The 19051-nt window shown below is 33.9% G+C and overlaps 1 protein-coding gene across 8 annotated transcripts in view; it reads left to right on the top strand.

Moving 5' to 3' along the window:
* The window catches only part of EPHA5 (EPH receptor A5), a 325775-nt gene that overhangs the window by 237639 nt on the left and 69085 nt on the right, over positions 1-19051 (top strand). For 5 of the 8 annotated variants that reach the window (XM_055139426.1, XM_055139428.1, XM_055139434.1 and 2 more), the window contains 2 exons: positions 1089-1248; positions 5132-5237. In XM_055139426.1, coding sequence (XP_054995401.1) covers positions 1089-1248; positions 5132-5237 — 266 coding nt within the window. The remainder of the gene's footprint in view (positions 1-1088; positions 1249-5131; positions 5238-19051) is intronic. The other 3 variants (XM_055139427.1, XM_055139429.1, XM_055139433.1) reach the window with 1 other exon arrangement.

The raw sequence follows: 19051 nt of genomic DNA, 5'->3' as shown, positions 1-19051 counted from the left end.
GCATACCTGGGTTCCTCTGCCGGTTCCTTCATGCTGAGGCTTGTCCAAGCATGTGGAGTGTGGCCTTGAGCATGGCTGTGGCTGGGTTCTGGAGGTTTTCAGCTGCCGGGGCTCTGCTTAGGGTGGGGAGGAAAACTCAATCTGCCCCCCTCCGAGGGCACCCCGGTGAAGACAGCTTGGCGTCGGGGTGCTAATCATTACCTAAAGTTAATTCACAATTTAATAAGAAATATGATAAATATAGGGAGACCTGTAGAAAATTCACAACAGCAACAAACTGTTGCTAATAATTCACACAGAAAGATTTAGGGGAAGAGGAAGGAGACAGTTCTTGTTAGGAACTTTGCTTTTTTGTCTGAAATTTTTATATTTAGTACAGTAACTTGACAGATAATAATAATAATAAGCATTAGGTAGTAGGTATATACTTTCATTTCTCTTGGATTCAGTTTCCAACCCATTGTTCTAGCAATGCGTTTCCTACTCTGACATCAATTTCTGTTCAGCTAGCCAAAACACATTAAAATTAGAAACTAGAAAGTTTTTTCTAATCTGATTATATGCTTTATTTACTTTTTTAAACGCTCCCTATTTAGACTTAATTAATAGAAGTCAAAATTTTTCACTGAACTTTTCTACTTTTTTTTCCAAGTCCTAAATATTATTAGAAATCAAATTCACAGAGGAAATAGAGCACACATTATTTCTGGCAGTACATGAGAGATTGGAACCTTCCCCTGTGGACTGGTGTATTCCAATAACACATTTATGAGAGAAGAGGGTATTCTGATACCACTACTAAAATGCAATTTCCAAAATATTTTAGCTCCAATTGTGCTTTAGAAGTCTACATATTTATTTCTGCTAAACAAAGGGATAACCGCTAGAATCTTTGATTTCTAAAAAAGCACTTAAAGCACTATTCAATTAGCATCTTGCCACATGCAGGTTGGTTTCCTAATACTTGGGTACCAATTGTCAACATAGGCATTGCTACTTTGTCGCTGATCTATGAGCCTAGGCTTGTCTTCATTAGCAATTCATGTGTTGACTTTTGCTTTTTATTCTTTGTTCATTCATAACTCCAGGACCAAGAGACCAGCTATACAATTATCAAATCGAAAGAGACAACTATCACTGCAGAGGGCTTGAAGCCTGCTTCCGTATATGTCTTCCAAATCCGAGCCCGCACGGCAGCAGGCTATGGTGCCTTCAGTCGAAGATTTGAGTTTGAAACCACCCCCGTGTGTAAGTCATTTTAATTACTGTCAACTCATGTCTTTGTAATGGTTGCCAGCAAAGAGTCAGGGGATCAATACTCTCCCTGGGCATTCTGTCAGTCTCCTGTTACTTCTTCCTCTCTTAGCATGACCTCTTCAGGTAAGAACCATCTGTCATGCAATTATGGTAGGTTAGCTGGTTAACACATTGGTCCCTGCCCCTCATCACATTTAGTCTACTGGGAGATGAAACATCAGGAGATCTTTAAGAAATGTTTATACCTTGCTTCGAAAGACTCTTTCCCCCACTGCCACCATACTTTATTGAATTATCACCATTTATTTTTTTTACTTGTTTTATTGAACCCATGCTACCAGGTTCAGTCTTTCTAGGAATATTCCACAGGGAATTCTAGTTTGTATTAAATTTGGCAAATAAATGGTGCCCTCAGCACCAATCAGATTGTTTTGCTATTTTATTGTTTTTCTGAAAAATAAATCTTTAGCAGTATCTCTGAGAGGAAGATATGGGAATAATTCTAGAGAATTCTATATGTACATTTTTATAAAGATGCATAAAATTTAGTCTTCATTAATGCCAAACAAAATATTTAAATTACTTGTCTTAGAGTGAGCATATCAAAAAACAAAAGATTTTGAATGAAGTAAACCATCTTGTTTAGAGTTAAAAAGAACTGATAATATTGAAGACTTTTAGGAAGAGAAAAGCAGAGAGTAGTGTAAATATTGTGTATTTGTGTATGCATATGTGTATTTTAAATCCAGAGATATAATAATAATTGATTTTAAAGTGAAAATGAGCATATTTGCTCCCTTTCAAAACCAATAAAATAAGAATTTGTCTATATATGTCTACATGGCAAATTATGATTTTATTACATACAGCTATCTAGAAAAAAATCAAGATGAATTTTTATCAAGATAAAATCATCTATGAAATATTTTTGATTACATAAAAAATTATCTTCCTGTGTTTCTTTAATTTTTTTGCAATTGGAAAATAACAGATTATTTTCTTACTATATACGTGGAAATCTCCACATCTTAGGTTTAATACTGTCTATTGGGATTGAACATTTAAAGCTGTTCAGAAAAAATCGTTGATAGATTTGATATGAATAAATCTAACTAGCAGGAAAATTTCTGTGTTGGCAAGTCATTAATTATTTAATTTCACATCATAAACCCTGAACTGTATGTTGAAAAAAGGTTTGTGTTATTTAAGAAGTTATGCTAAATCAGCTCTGTTTCTATTTCCGTGTGTGTCATCAGTAATGTGTGTTGCTTGTACAATTTACCATCTCTGGGAACAAAGCCATCATATAAGACCACAAATTATGCTTGAGTACTTTAAAAATTATACAAGAGAAGAAATCTCGGGGCTGGAGCGATAGCACAGCGGGTAGGGCATTTGCCTTGCACGTGGCTGACCTGGGTTCGATTCCCAGCATCCCATATGGTACCCTGAGCACTGCCAGGGGTGATTCCTGAGTGCAGAGCCAGGAGTAACCCCTGTGCATCGCCAGGTGTGACCCAAAAGGCAAAAAAAAAAATCTCATAAAAATTACAAAAAAAAAAAAGTATCTGGAAAGATACTGTAGCAGAAAAGGGACTTGTTTTTGCTTTTTTGCGTGGCTAACTGGGTTCAATCCTCAGCACTCTGCATAGTCCCCGAAGCATTGCTGGGAGTGCTTCCTAAAGGCAGATCCCAGAGTAAGCCTTGAGCACCCCTCCCCCAAAAATCAATTATAAGTAGTAGTAAATGAATAAAAATATAAAACCTATGTCGTTTTTAAAAAGTTACCCTGTTGAATAATCCCCTTTCCTTCACACTTTTTAGTTTTTATTCCCTTGTGTTTTTGTTACATTTTAATTTCCAGGTGTGCCAAAATTATTAAATTCTCATCTCAGAGTACTAACACACGGTCATTTTATGCATAGTTTTATGGAATAATCTGAAACCTTAATTTTTATATCTCTCTTACATAATTGGTAAAGAAAGAGTCTTATCTCACAGTTTTTTTACAACAGAAGTAGACTTTAGGAACCAGAGCAATAGCACAACTGGTAAGGTGCTTGCCTTGCATGCTCCTAACCCTGATTCAATCGCTGGCCCCCATATGGTTTCCTGACACCTGCCAGACTGGTCCCTGAGTGCAGAGCTGGGCATTAGCCCTGAGCACTAAAGAGTATACTACCCACTGCAAGAAGAAATAGATTTTAGTGTTTACATATAGCAAAATAAAATAGTTCACAGTCACACTATCTTGCTTTTTTAGTTTGAAAGTTTATTTTTATGAATACTTGTACATGTATTTGTGAACATTTTAAAATGGACTTTTCTTTGTAAAAAATATCTATTAACATATCAGCCTCCTTGACCTTTATGTGGAAACCTTTCTGGATATAATATAAGAAACTATTGAATGCCTACTATATATTACTTTTCACTAGACTCAGGGAGTCTCTCTCGGAGAGACCATATGTGAAATACATTAAATTTTTTAAGAAGTAGTGAGCCTTAGGGAATAAAAAAAACAAATAGTTTAGAAAAGAACATGATAGCATTAATCAGTCTTTAGAGATTAAATTTTAGCAATAGTGTGGGATGACTTGAAGTTATTTATACATCATACAATTATTAAATTACTTTCTACATACCTCAGCATCAGAGAACACAAAAATCAGTGCAGATGCCATTGAATCACAATCATTATCATCAGGGAGAGGGAGAGAGTAAGAGCAGAGACTAAGATTGTAAAGAATAGTTGTTCTTATGATTGAATCAGCAAGATATTGATGTTGGTAATAATGAACTCTGAAGACTGGTCTGAGAGGAACTGGAAGTGTAAAAAGGTGGAAGAATATGGTCAGAGTCAACTGGCCAGAAAGAATCAGGAGAGACGTACAGAAAATAGAAAAGAAAGTATTTGGCTTTCAATATTGTTAGTAGGACTAAGATCTGGTAATGGGTTACACAAACTAAACATGAGAAGGATGTCATACTGCTTCATAATAGTTAAAATTTAATTTCATGGGGATAATTAATGTATAATTCATCAAAACATGTTATTAATCATCTAGGTAGGTATCCTACTGAGGATTTCTTGAGAACATCAGTGAAATGTATCTTTTCTACATTTTTTAATTAATTGTCTTTAGTTCTCAATACAATAGAAAAATGACTTTGCTTATTTATTATAATTATTCTATTCATACTCATTTTTGTCATGATAATTGTAATGTTGTTATGAAATATTAAACCTAAGTCAATGTATTTTAAAGTAATATAAGTTAATCTAATTATACTACAGACATCTCAAAATTCTAAAGTAATCTTATATACTGATATAGGCCTGAAATTATGGGTTTTTACTACACGGTGAATAGTAATATTACGCTAAACTTCACTGAGGTCTTAGGTACATCATTTTGGATTTCAACCTATGTCTATAGGGAAAAATCCTATCTGAGTTAATGACATTTATTCCTACAGAACAACCACAGCAAACTCGCAAATGTCAAATCTCATATATTTAGCACCTCACATTTAGATTATGGTGTTTGAAATCATGGACTCAGTTCCATTTTATCTTGCCAATCTAAGATCCCTAGATAAATACTATGCAAACAATTACAACTGTTTTTCGATGACAAGGAAATAAACAGTGACTTGGTGATTCTTTGAAATTTCCATTTGGAGAGCAAATGTTTTCTCTAAAGATGTCTTTTGAATTACACACATTTCAGAAGAAATATGAGGGGGAAATCTCAGCCCTGGGTGGATGAATTACTTAGACCATGCATTGATTACCAACTATTAAGTGACTCTTATCTGAATGCATACAATCACTTTAACCACAAGCTCCATTTTCTGTGTCTCTTATCAGCAGTTGCAGCATCCAACGATCAAAGCCAAATTCCTATAATTGCTGTGTCTGTGACAGTGGGAGTCATTTTGTTGGCAGTGGTTATCGGCTTCCTCCTCAGTGGAAGGTAAGAGAGAAGCTGTTCTGAATTTTTGATCCAAATTTTGCTTACCTAGATCTGACTACTTGACTGTTAGCACATCCTAAAACAATCAGGCATGCAGTATATCAGTGTATGATGTACAATGTCTTTCTTATGATGCTTCCTTGCTCTGTCAATGCCTGTGCTAACTTTTAAGCACAGATTCTCTTTTTCAGGACATTCTCTCCACAAAATGAGTATTTTTTGGTATGATAGCTAATACAACTAAGGTTTTTAAATCATTTGGGTTTTATATTGTCTGAAACACATAAATGGTTGTTTGAGAAGACGTACCTCTGTGCCTGATAGATTTAGAGAAATAGCAGTAATGATTCGAGTGCCCTGTAGTCAATTCTAACAGGATGATGCATACAAAACAGGTTTTGCTGAACAATTTATGAAATAATCAACCCTTCTAATAACTGCTTTTACTTTCAGCTTCTGAATGATTTCAAATTGAATACACTGAACATTGTGTATGCTGATTAAAATCAATTTTGTTAAATATTATGCCAACAAATCGATCATCTATATTTTTCAATTTAAGCAAAAATAAAGGGATAGAGCCCTCTAGAGAGCAGTTATTAAAGCATTTTACACTAAACAGAACAAAAGTAAACTTCCTAAAAATAAAGAAGTACTAAAACTGTGCATAGAATCTTTCTTTCAACATTTTCATACTTTATTCAGTTTGGGTGAGGTGATTAGTACTCAGAAATGAGAGACAGACATTCATTAAAAATGTTTTGGAGTTAGACTACTATAGAAAATAAGATGGGTGTCTTCTTAAAAATTATTTAAATTTGCACATATATATGAAAATGTACTGAAGTTCCAAAAAAGTCAGAAAATCAATGGCCACATTGATTTTGTGACTGTGCTATGCATTTACTTTAGACCTTTCAGCACTAATTCAACTCATAAATATACAGGATTAGGCACTTTCCAATATGTACTGCATATTGTATTCTGAAAAGCTATTTGTCACTATATCCTCAAATTTTAGTAAGAACAATCTACTCCTTTAAAACAGCATTGCTTTATCTGCACACTGTCTTTTATCTGAAAAATCTATGGCTTCTAATTCTGTTGTAATTTTTCAGAATTTTTAAGGTGTTTCTAAGAGTAAACATAGAAGTACGTGAAGAAAATTAGCTTTGTGCAATCAAATGTCTGTTTACCAGCCCCTTCTGTTCTCTCTTAAGTTATCCTAGGGAAAACTCTCATGTATTTGCTTTCTCAAATATAATATCATTTCAAAAATCCTGTCATAAAGGTTTGACTATATTTTGATTAAACAATATAATTTAGTTGAATAGCATAAGTACAGAGAACTATCATTCAATACACAATTAACTTGTATTGCTGACTACTTCCAATAAATAAACATATTTAGGGGCATGAGGATCATATTATATTTTATTTGTTGAAAAATATTTAGAGGAAGTGAATAAAAGTAGAGAAAGAGCCAAGACCTCAAAATTAAAAATAAAAAATAAACTAAGTGTACCTTAAAATGCACATGAAATTTAGAAAAGTTGTATTGGACACTTATGACATTATACTTATTTAACATCAGTGCTATTAATGTGAATTTACTAAATAGGTTGTTTATGGATTTTTGCCTGCCAGTTTATGAATCAGTCTGTATTCTTGAAAAAATTATTTCTCAATAAACACATCAAGTTGAGTTACAGGCAATTCACTTTGGTATATCTGCAGCATTAGGTCAACTGTTTCTGAAAAAGTTCTGTCTGGCTATTATTCCTAAATGAAGTATAATATTGCTTTACCATACAGTCTCATGTATAAACTTCGTAGTTGCCTGAAATTTACTGTAGAAGAGTATTCAATTTTAGTATAATTTCTCAGTTATGCTGTAATAACATTTATACATAAGAAATCAAGCTTCATTTTCAGCATAACTGAAGCCTAGACCCAGTAAGATAATATATTGTATGTCTATTTTTTGTAAAGATACCCTAATATAAATTATTGCATTATCAATTAACAATAATTTTTGTTCTTAAATTCATTTTCAAAGTATAGTTTATTACACTGACATGAAGAATTTTTAACTTAAAGGAATACACATTTTACCAAAAAAAGTAATATTGAGGTTTACATATTTTTGCCAATCATTTTTACATGAAACTTTTATTACTGAATTTGTGACACACATTATTGAACTTCAGGAGTTATTTTTCACCTGATGGAAACATATTAATTTTTGTGGACAATTTACTTTATGTTTGTGTTATGTAGTTATATTTATTCAAAACCTAAATTGATGTGTGTTTTGAAGGAATTTTCTACCTCACTCAAGGCAACGAAGTTATCAGTAAAAGTCCAATGACCATATGACTGGCTGTGTGAAACTGAAGCTTAAGACTATTAAGTATATTTTTTCCAAATACCTTTCCAGCTTTCCAGAAATCCCACTACGTACTCTTAACCTGGATTATTGTGGTTGCATATGAAAAAGTCCAATACACGTTCTAAATTGCTTAATCCAAAAGAATGTAAAGTTCCTGAGAGTTATTATTAACAGTAATAACAACAATATTATCAAAGCAGGACAGTCAATTGTCAGTAGTTCAAGCTTTGTATGTATAGGGCCACAGGTTCATTCCTTAGACCCTGGTTGTCACCCTAGATACCCTGGAACACTACCAGAATGCTCATGTCTCAAACACTCCTGGGCTAGACCCAAAAAGTACCACATCCATAGACCTGGCCATTGAGCCACCAACAAAATCAACTGCGTTTTGTAGAGTGTCTCCCTGGATACATTGAGTATAGTTGATAGCCGCCATGTCCCCTTCACAACCCCTGTTATTTTTGTTTTGTTTTGTTCTCACGCATCAGCATTTAAAAGCCCAGTAACCAACATAGGGTTGGCAATGCAATTAGATAGACATGGTTTGAGAATATGCTATATATAGCACAAACATGAAATTTAAAGCCAATGATAAAAATGAGGCAACTTGGATAGAGCCTAGCGGGACTCTGAGAGTGAAAGTTGGATGAAGGAGAAAGATGCCATCTACAGAATTAGAGGAGTAGCAGCCACAGGGTAACAGGAGCTAAGACAATCATAGGCTCAGTGCAAGGGCAATGGTCACTGTACTGAGCCTAGCTCTTATTTTGGAGTGCTTGACTTTTACTGCTGAGCTCACATGACCAGACTCTCTGAACTCAATTCCACAGAGTAATTATACCATTAGTAACCTGACCTTAACTAAAAACTTAACGTTGCATGGCCCAGCACACTAATATTTTGCACCTGACCTAGAAGATAAATGAAATGCATGAACTGAAAATTAGGAAAGACAATGCCACTCGGACTTCTAATTTCTCCCCTTTATCTCTCAAACAAATCTTATCTATGGTCCAAGGCTGGTTTTGAAATTCTTTCTATTATGTAACTTTCCTCAATTTTCTTAGCTTAAGTAAGTATTGTCTCCATTTACTAAAATCTCAGAATATACAGATCAGTATTTTTAATAATAGTTAACATTTACATTGAGTAAAATACCTCCTTTCTTTGCTCATCCAGATATATTTAGAGGAAAAGATTTATGTGACTCTCCCACATAATTTAATTGAATGAATACCTCATAAATTATTGAATTAAGAATAAACTGTGCATCAATCTCTATTTGAAGTGCTTTGTCTCATTTTCTCTAATAATGTTGATAGCTTTGAAAATGAAAAATATTCCTAACTTTGACATAGCTTAATAGAATTCATAACCCATGTATTTGCTTTCTTTCTAGTTACTGAAACTTTAGTGCTATCACAAAAATAAAAACAAACATTATAAGGAAATATTGCATAGGAGTTAAAAATCTTCAAAACCTTATAATAACCAATTAACATGTTATTTATTAGCATATACTCTTTTGACATCCGGACAAAATAATATCAGTGTCATTATGCAACTAGTGTTTATAAATATTAACATAGATCAATACATTTGTATTTCTCTCCTGATTCTCTTCAGGTTGGGACATCATAGATATGTAGATATATTTGGCAACTATAACATCACTAGGATTATACTGTTTGGAATTTGAATGTTTCATAAGAAAATATTATATTTAATCTAATATTATTATAAAATAATGATAGAAAAATATTTGTAATCACACAGGCAATCACTGATTCTAGAAAAGAACTTATTAGAGACAAACCTCAGTGTTGCATGAATTAGCAATGGATATGAGTTAATAAAACTATGATAAGTCCAGGCGTGGGTATTGATTTAGTATTTGAGAGTTGTTATCCCTTCTATTTTCTCATGATTGCATGCTTTTTTATTCAAAGATTTTGAATCAAAGATAATTAGAGAGCAGATCATAATTTATTAATAACTGACAAATGGGGATAAGGGCAGGGTAGTGCCAGAAAGAATAGGAGCATAGCAACAGCTAATTGCCCACTGTGGGAAGTAAATCATTGTAGGAAACTGAACCCAAGAGAATTACGGGCTCAATTGCTCAACATTATTGAATCGCCCACCTGCGACTTCTCACTGATCAAACATGTGAACATCAGCATTACTCTCAGAATTTATATTGAGGCAAATATTTGGAATGAAAAACTGAAACTGCAGATAGTGAGTTAATATTGATTTGCATGGATGAGATTATTTTAACAAAAAAATATAGAGACTCAGATTTCCTCAAGTGTGAAACAAAAGGCAGGTCAATAGCATAATAACTGCATGATCACAGTACACGTTTTATTTCAAAGTTTATTTCCGTGAAACTTTGTTTCTTCAAGAGTGAAGCTTATTCTAAAAGAGACACTGTAGCGTGCAGGAAGACACTGGGCCTTGGCAAAGAGAATGCTAGATTTCTGGGAATTACACCACTCCGATAGAGCCTACCATAAGACTGTATCTCCCCGGAATCTGATATCTAACTCAGAAAAGACAATCATCAACACTGCCATATGACAAAAATTAAACCATCTATTCATCAAAAACAATCACCAAGTCAGATTGGAGTGATAGCGCAGTGAGTAAGAAACACCTTTGCACATGACTGAATCAGTTTCAATTTCCTAGCCCATAATTTGGTGTCTTCAGTTACAGATCTCTGAACTGAAGTTACAGAAGTTACAGTTACAGAGCCATGAGTTAAGTCCAGGCACCACCAACTATGTGTATGGTTAAATAAATAAATAAATAAATAATCCCCAAAGTCATGTCTAGAAGCATACTGATTGCTAAGAAATGACACAGATGAACAACAAATTGTGCTGACATTTAAACACCAACTAAAACCCACATTTGTTCACTGTCTGTGCTTTTATACACACCACCCCACATACACTCACACTTAGACATAGACTTGTACACTTACAAATAGACTTTCCAGGAACCTGATAAGAAACACGGATTAACAACTGGTTACCAAATACAGACTTCTGTATTGGGCAATGAGGACATAAAAACTTAGAATAGTAATACAATAAATGCATTATCATTTTGCATTGCTTACAATTTGTTAGTATCGCTCCCTTTTTTCTCTTCATTAATTCTTATTCCCCTGATTTCTCAATATTTCAACAAACAATGGTATACTTTTTTCCCTGAATTGCATCTTTTCCATGAATTTGCTCTGTATTACATCTTTAAGGTGAATTTGCTCTTAATAGTCTATAGGTTTATTCTACTCTCTTCAGTGAAACTTATTGAAGATAACAATGGCATCTCATTTTAAAGGCACTTTTGGTTTTCCTTCCTTCAAATAGCACTATTACAAATCTTTTTTTCAATGACTTATTACCTTTTTCCCAATCCATTTGTTCTGGTAGTAAGTCAGGATCTCATGAAGTTGTTACTGTGTTCTTCAGTATCACAGTGATTGAAAGGAAGGAAAGCAATTGGGAGGTATTTCTTCGTGTGTTTTGAGTTTGCTCCACAACACACTTCTGTCTTTGAAGACTGGAGATCAAGTTGGAAAAATACTTTCGTGTTATTAGTGGAATGAAGTATCTGTTTCTTTGGTTTTCTTAGACTATTAGAACAACTTTACATTTCATTTCCTCTGATATTCCTAATTCTGAACATTCAAATATTTGCATGTACCTCATATAGATTTGTTTGCCACCACGAATCCTCCTTATCCCTGACACTGAGATTCTAGTACTGCTTTGACACTCCCTGTTAAAATGACTATCCTAAAGAAAATTTAATAGATATTGGTTTAATCTGTCTCAACCTAGAAATTATTTGCATGAGTAGTTAATGTCTTTTTGCTTATCTGTTGTCCATGTTAAGTTTCAGCTAAGGTCATGTAATTTGTTTGCTCTTTTGCTCTTTTGGGGTGGCATGCAGTGATAGGAATTTAGCACAGGGCTCAGAAATCTTTTAAGATAAAACAGAGCTACTCAAAATTTTAAGTAGTATCTCACCATGCTTAAATATATATATATATATGTGTGTGTGTGTGTGTGTGCACATATATATATACATATATATGTGTGTGTGTATAAAAAGCAATTTGCTATCAAGTCATCGTGGATTCAGTATATATGTGATCCTGAACATTGTATGCTGAGATGAGAGAAATTTATTATAAACCAGAATCTGACACTTATATGGCCTACACATTCTCTTATTTCATAAATACCTCTTTCATTTCTCTGGCTTTTTGGTTCACACCTGGTGATGCTCACGGGTTATTCCTGGCTCTGCACTCAGAAATTATTCCTGGCGGTGTTCGGAGGACCATATGGGATGCTGGATATCGGAGATCTAACCCGAGTGGGCCAAGTGCAAGGCAAATGTGCTACCCGCTGTGTGTTTCCCCAGCCCCCGTAAATACCTCTTGATGACATTGTTTTTTGTCAATATATAAGTTTTTCTGGCATTGTCCTATTACAGCTATTTAAATGCACATTTACTGGTCTTCAAGATTTACCTTTCCTCCAATAATTTGAAATATAAATGATCAAGATTAATACCAATTTTGGAGAATACGGAAGATTTTTAATTAAAGTTTTCAATCCTCTGGTACTATGCATTCTATACATTCTGTAGCAACAATAGGAAATAGTAACTGAAGTCAAAGTAGACATCTAATATACCCATGCAGTATCTTTCTACCTGAGTTCCTAGAATCTTAAATATTAAGAAGTTAAAGTGGAATTTCTTCTATACAAATCACATCTTTAGTTGGAAACTATAGTTTGACCCCATTTTCTTCTTTTTCTTTTTTTAATTTTTTTGAGAAGAGGTTTCTGAACTTTTTTTCTTCTCTTAATTTTGTAAAAATATGTTTTAATAAGGACTGTGATTTACGAAGTTATTGATGAGTATTAGGCATATAATATGTCAACACCCAATCCTACCGTTAGTGTCAACTCCCCTTTCCCAGTATCTCCACATCCCCTTCCCATGCCAAACCCTGCCCCATACCCTCCTGTCAACTTGACAGTCACATTACAGAGTTACAGTGGTTACAGCTTAGATATCATGTTTTCAGTGTTGTTGAGTCTGTATTTTGGATATATAACTATGCTGCTCACCCATATCACCAGTATAACTAAAGTCCTGATGCTTGTTTCACCCATTACTTCCCATTCTCTTCTCCCCTGCCCCCTCGATTTTTTCTTCTCTCTCCTTTTCTTCTCTAAACACTGGGACTAAAGGTAATATAGGCCACTCTCTCAAAAGGACATCATTATTTATCGCTAAGATTAGCGCAATAGCTAAGATACAACCCACTTTTCTCTCAGTTCATAAAGCCAGAACAAGCAGATTGGCCTCTTTGTCAATAACTCCTTTAACATTCACCCTACCTTAAAAAAAAAAAAAATCAAGCTCCACTGGTAGCAACACCTGACCATTAAACTGGGATTATCCCCTGAGCACTGCCATGCATGACCCCAAATAAAATCAAAACAATCAAAAGCATCAGTAGTGAATTATAGTAATGATCACTGCATTACAGTAATAATCTCTGACTATTCCTATAATCATGGTTAAGTATGCTTAGTCCTGGATCTGCTCAGGAATCACTCCTTCACAACACCTTAGAATCCTAGGTTCAACACGATTTAATGTTTATTTTATATTACATGTTATATATTTGGCAATATAAGAATTGTTTTCCTAATTTCTTGCTACCTATTAATGTTTTATTCACATTTCTTCAGCTTCTGACTACAATTGTATAAAAATGCACAAAAGTAGAAAGAAAAAACATTACTCCCCTGATAAAATCAATATTAATAATTGACATATTAAAACAAATTTATATACATCGTTTAGTTCATTATTTAGTATTTTGTTTTCCTGAATTGCTGTAATATAAAATGACTCTGTATTGTCAGAGAGCTAGTACAAAGATAAAGTTTTACGCCACTGACTCTGGCTACATACCCTGTACCACATATCGTTCCCTGAGCAGCGCCAGAAATGATCCCTGAGCACAGAGCCGGAAGTACTCTCTGTGCTCTGCTGGGTGTGGCCCAAAAATTAAATAAGTAAACAAATAAATTCTACCATTTAATAAAAATATTTGAAAGCATTTAATTTAACTTGATATGTTAGTATCTCTGTGTTACCTGCTTTGTTTGTTTTCTTTCTTTTTTTTTTTTAAGGGACAGGGGCTGCTCTATCTTTGATATCCTTGGAACACAGTTGTATATTTCAGACAAAGGGTCAATGAATTGAAATATTTGAAGATTCTTGATAAATATTGATAAATGACCCTTTAAGTCATTGTACCAACTACCATTCCTCCCAGCAATCCATGAAAGTACCTGCTGTTTGACAAATATGCAGATTCTGCTAAATTTAATAGGAAAATATATATCTGTAAAATTTAGAAAATATTAATGCAAATAAAATATTTTATTTTATTTTTCAGATTTGATTTATTAATTTGTATAAAATAAGTATATTGTTCAACAAAGTAGTCACTTCTGCTAATTTAATAAGAGAAACTATTTCTGAAACACTTCAGAAAGTATTAAATGAAACTAAAAATTTTAAATCATTTCATTTTGATATTTAATGGATTCATTAATATGTAATAAGAATCCATGTTAACTATATTTTACCTGTTTTATAAATTATATGTATATGCTCTTTTCCCATTTATTAATCACAGTGAAATCTTAGCTTTTCACATAGTAAAGATATCTTTGATATATACAGATTTGTTTGTTACTTAATTATTTCACCCTTAAGAATATGAAAGTATTAATTTTATGTGTTTGGGCATATACATTGATACTTTTTACAGCTTTTTAAACATCAGTACTATTTATTTTTATCCTTACCTTACACTATATTTTTCTAGACTTAATAACAAGTAAATATCTACATAGAACTTATTTATCTGTTTTACTTCTGGGATATCAAATTCTGTGTGTGTCTGGCTTGTACTTTAGAATTTTTTTTAATTTTATAATTTTAAAATGTTTTTCAGAATTTTTGATCTACTACATTTCTGCATGTTTACTGTTAGAAATATTTTATATATTCGTAATATTTATATGAGATATACATATCTAAGCATATAATCACAGATTTGCATAAGAGCCTTCAAAGAAAGCAATTTTAGCCTTAACTATTACTACATATACATATTAAAATTATTTAATGATATTTTATTTTAAACATTTAATAACTACCATATTATGTTTTTAATATTATAGGAAAATACTGTATATAAAAATTTTATAATCAAATCTATAGTTAAATAATTTTATATGAATTAAAACACAACATTTTGCATCACTCTTTTTTTATTTATTTTTTTTAATTAGTGAATTAAATTAGTGAATCACCATGGGGGTACAGTTACAGATTTATACATTTTTGTGCTCTCAAACTACAAAGTTTGAGAACCCATCCCTTTACCAGTGCCCATTTTCCACCACCGGTACACCCAACATCCCTCCTACCCTCCCCAATCCCATCTCCCCCCACCCCACCCTGCCACTGTGGTAGGGCATTTCCTTTTGTTCTCTCTCTCTCATTAGGTGTTGTGGTTCGCAATAGAGGTGTTGAGTGGCCACTGTGTTCAGTCTCTAGTCCACATTCAGCCCTCATCACCCTTCCCCCGCATGGCCTCCGACCACATTATACTTGGTGATCCCTTCTCTGAGTTGCTCTCTCCCCCGAATGTGAGGCCAGCTTCCAAGCCATGGAGTCAACCTCCTGGTACTTATTTCTACTATTCTTCTATTCTTGGGTGTTAGTCTCCTACTCTATTATTCTATATTCCACAGATGAGTGCAATCTTTCTATGTCTGTCTTTCTCTTTCTGACTCATTTCACTTAGCATGATACTTTCCATTGCCGATCCACTTATATGCAAAATTCATGACCTCCTTTTTTCTAACAGCTGCATAGTATTCCATTGTATAGATGTACCAAAGTTTCTTTAACCAGTCATCTGTTCTAGGGCACTCGGGTTTTTTCCAGATTCTGGCTATTGTAAACAGTGCTCCAATGAACATATAAGTGCAGATGTCATTTCGACTATACTTTTTAGCTTCTCTGGGATATATTCCCAGCAGTGGTATTGCTGGGTCAAATGGGAGCTCAATATCTAATTTTTTGAGAATTGTCCATCTTGTTTTCCAAAAGGGATGAACCAGTCGGCATTCCCACCACCCCCATTTTGCATCAGTCTAATCAACCAGTTGTCATAGTTATCACAAAATACATAAATTTCTCCTGTTTTGATAAATTTGGTATACTTCCCGGATAACTTTCTTTGAGAGTGCAATAAATTTAACAGCAAGTCATTCTGATTTCTACCATATGTTTAATGTTTATAGATGTAATTGAACTTTTGAAAAATATACAAAAAGCAAAATGAAAGGAGTTAAATAAATACATCACATTGGATGCTTTTATCTGTCATTTTTTTGACACATTCATAGATTTATTTGGTATATTTGTTCTGCTGAAACAAATGAAAGTTTAATACAGTTTGCTATCAGAGCTGTGCTTAATTTTTTAGCTTAATTGAAAAATTATAGTTACTATTTGTTAACTTAATATCTCCATTTTTCTTTTATATTTCTCTTAAAAAATTAAAGCTAAAAGAGCTAAGCTCAGTACTTGAAGTTATTCATGACAACCCACCTTTATGTTCATCTCAAAGATGTGTCAGAACTGATTCATCTGTGAAATGAGTAGTACCGACAAATTTAGTGTGAGGAGCTAAAAGTAACTTTAGTTTCTAGAAACTAAGGTAATTGGTGGATTTTTAGCAACATATAATTGGTGATTTCTTAGTAAAGTATAATCTTTTTTTTTTTTGGTGGAGGGGATTTGTTTCGGTGGGGTCTAGAAGCCTGGTAAACCGTGTGCAAGGCAAGCACACCTGCTGTACTCTGTCTCTAGCAATAATCCTGTTTCTTAATCAAGAAACATGAAATAGTTGTACAGCAACACTATTATTGCAAAAGAACAGATCCAAGAAGTCAGTAAAATGCGTAAATCTAAGTAAGTTTCCTTAAAGAAGTGGCAAATATTCCTTATGTGCACCAAAACAAAATCCACTCAAATGAAAGGAAAATAGATTTTTTTTTTCTTTTTGGGTCACATCCAGCGATGCTCAGGGGTTACTCCTGGCTCTGCACTCAGGAATTACTCCTGGCGGTGCTTGGGGGACCATATGGGATGCCGGGGATCGAACCCGGGTCGGCCGCATGCAAACATCCTACCCGCTGTGCTATTGCTCCGGCCCCAGGAAAATAGATTTATTAAGAGTTTGCCTTAGCAAAGGAATTGACTACTGTCACTTACATTTGGCAAATTCCAAAAGAAGATAGTACAGTGTAAGAGCTTATAATAAGAAGAAAGGTTCTAACCTGATTGGAAGTCATTGGAATGGTATCATTTGTGGTAAGATATCCTATGCAGTTAATTAGGAGAATAAAGTTGTCTTCCTGTAGTTTGACCAAAGAAGTGAAAAGAAAATTTAAGGACATTTTTGGGTTTTGTTTATTTACTTTTCAGGCCAGTTCTGGCAGTGCTCAGGGCTTACTCCTAATTCAGGAATAGTTCCTGGAGGGGCTTCGTGGATCATATGGGATGGATGCCAGGGATCAAACCCAAGTGAGCCACGTGCAAGGCAAACGCCTTACCTAGTGTACTATCTTCCCAGACCTCAAATTGCCTTTTTTAAAAAAACTGTGACCTGACAAGTTGATCAATGGTCAATGGCTCCAGTGGTGATTGTTGGACATTCGGGAATGATTGCTACAGATTTGTAGCCTGAAGTATATTTGTGTATGTTCATTTCTTATTAAATTATAAAAGTACAAGTAATTTTATTCAAATGAAAATTTAAAAAAAAATATTTAAGAAGTATGGTCATATGCATCCATGAATCTCCTCTGTTATTTGTAAAGGAAAGGTAATTTTGAAATTTGATGCTATAGCATGTTTAAGTAGGATTTTGATTTATCATGTAATTTTAGACTCTGTTTTTACAATGCAAGAAAAAGAAAGTCAAATAACAGGGAGAATTAGAGGAAGAAGGGAAATTGAGGTACGGGTAAAATAGGGTTTCCTGATGTGCTTTTAGTGACTTATAATAGAAAATATTTCTTTATCAAAGTGCAGCCAAAATTTTAATGTTTACAATCTTCCCTACCTGTATAAAACCTACAACATACAAATTCTTACCTGCTACATAAGGACAAGGATTAGCTTTTAAAAATTAAAACAATACATCATTAAATGCATATAAGACAAATATTATTGTCCATTTCTAAATTAAAACTTCATATATATGTATATATGAATATATATAAGCCTATACACATATATAAATCCATAGACACACATCATATATATCTCTGCTTGTCTTTTTTTATTGACTCACCAAAGTTGATTTTCTAACCTTGGTGAATTTAAGATTGTGATGGGATTTAACAGTCTTAGATACTTCCAGTTTATATTGTTTGGACAAACTAATGATGAGTCACTTATGCATCCAGATAATTGGGCTGGAGCGATAGCACAGCAGATAAGGCATTTGCCTTGCATATGGCCAACCTGGGTTCAATTCTTCCACCCCTCTTGGAGAGCCTGGTAAGTTACCGCGAGTATCTCACCCACACAGCAGAGCCTGGCAAGCTATCTATGGCCTATTCGATATGCCAAGAACAGTCAAAAGTCTCACAATAGAGACGTTAGTGGTGTCTACTCGAGCAAATCGATGAGCAACAGGATGACAGTGACAGTGACAGATATTTTGACTAATTAGTGCAAAATTAAAATATATGTTGTGCAATAACGGTGCTCAGGGCTTACTCCTGGCTCTATATTCAGATATCACTCCTGTAGGCTTGGGAAATCATTTGTGATGCCAGGCATTGAATCCCAGCTCAATGAATGCAAGACAAGTGTCCTGCCCACTGTACTATCTCTGTCCCTAAAAGATGTATCTTAGTGAGTATAGAAATATTATTACAGAAGTAGTAGATTTGAGCTGTATTTCTAGATGAAGAAAAATTATACCAGTACAGCATTGTGTCTTGGGGAAGGCATGTCGACATTATACACAGGCATATTTATATTAGTCTTCAAGGTCTCTGCATCCACTACCTATAATACTATTCATTTCTATAATTGTTCATTTTATCTCATTACTGGCAATAGCTTTTTAGTGTATTAATATGATTTATAATTATATAGTCTAAAATAGTAAAAGTAAGTCTGCATATATATTTCTAACTTACTTTAAGTAGTAGTTCAGAAAGTTTTCTTAATTTGTTTTTTGACCAGACTAACTGGTGCTCAGGGCTTA

Source organism: Sorex araneus, chromosome 5, assembly GCF_027595985.1.
Source record: "Sorex araneus isolate mSorAra2 chromosome 5, mSorAra2.pri, whole genome shotgun sequence".
In the NCBI taxonomy this organism is placed as follows: Eukaryota; Metazoa; Chordata; class Mammalia; order Eulipotyphla; family Soricidae; genus Sorex; species Sorex araneus.
The sequence above is the reverse complement of the archived record's forward strand: the minus strand, read 5'-3'. Positions and strand labels throughout refer to the sequence as shown.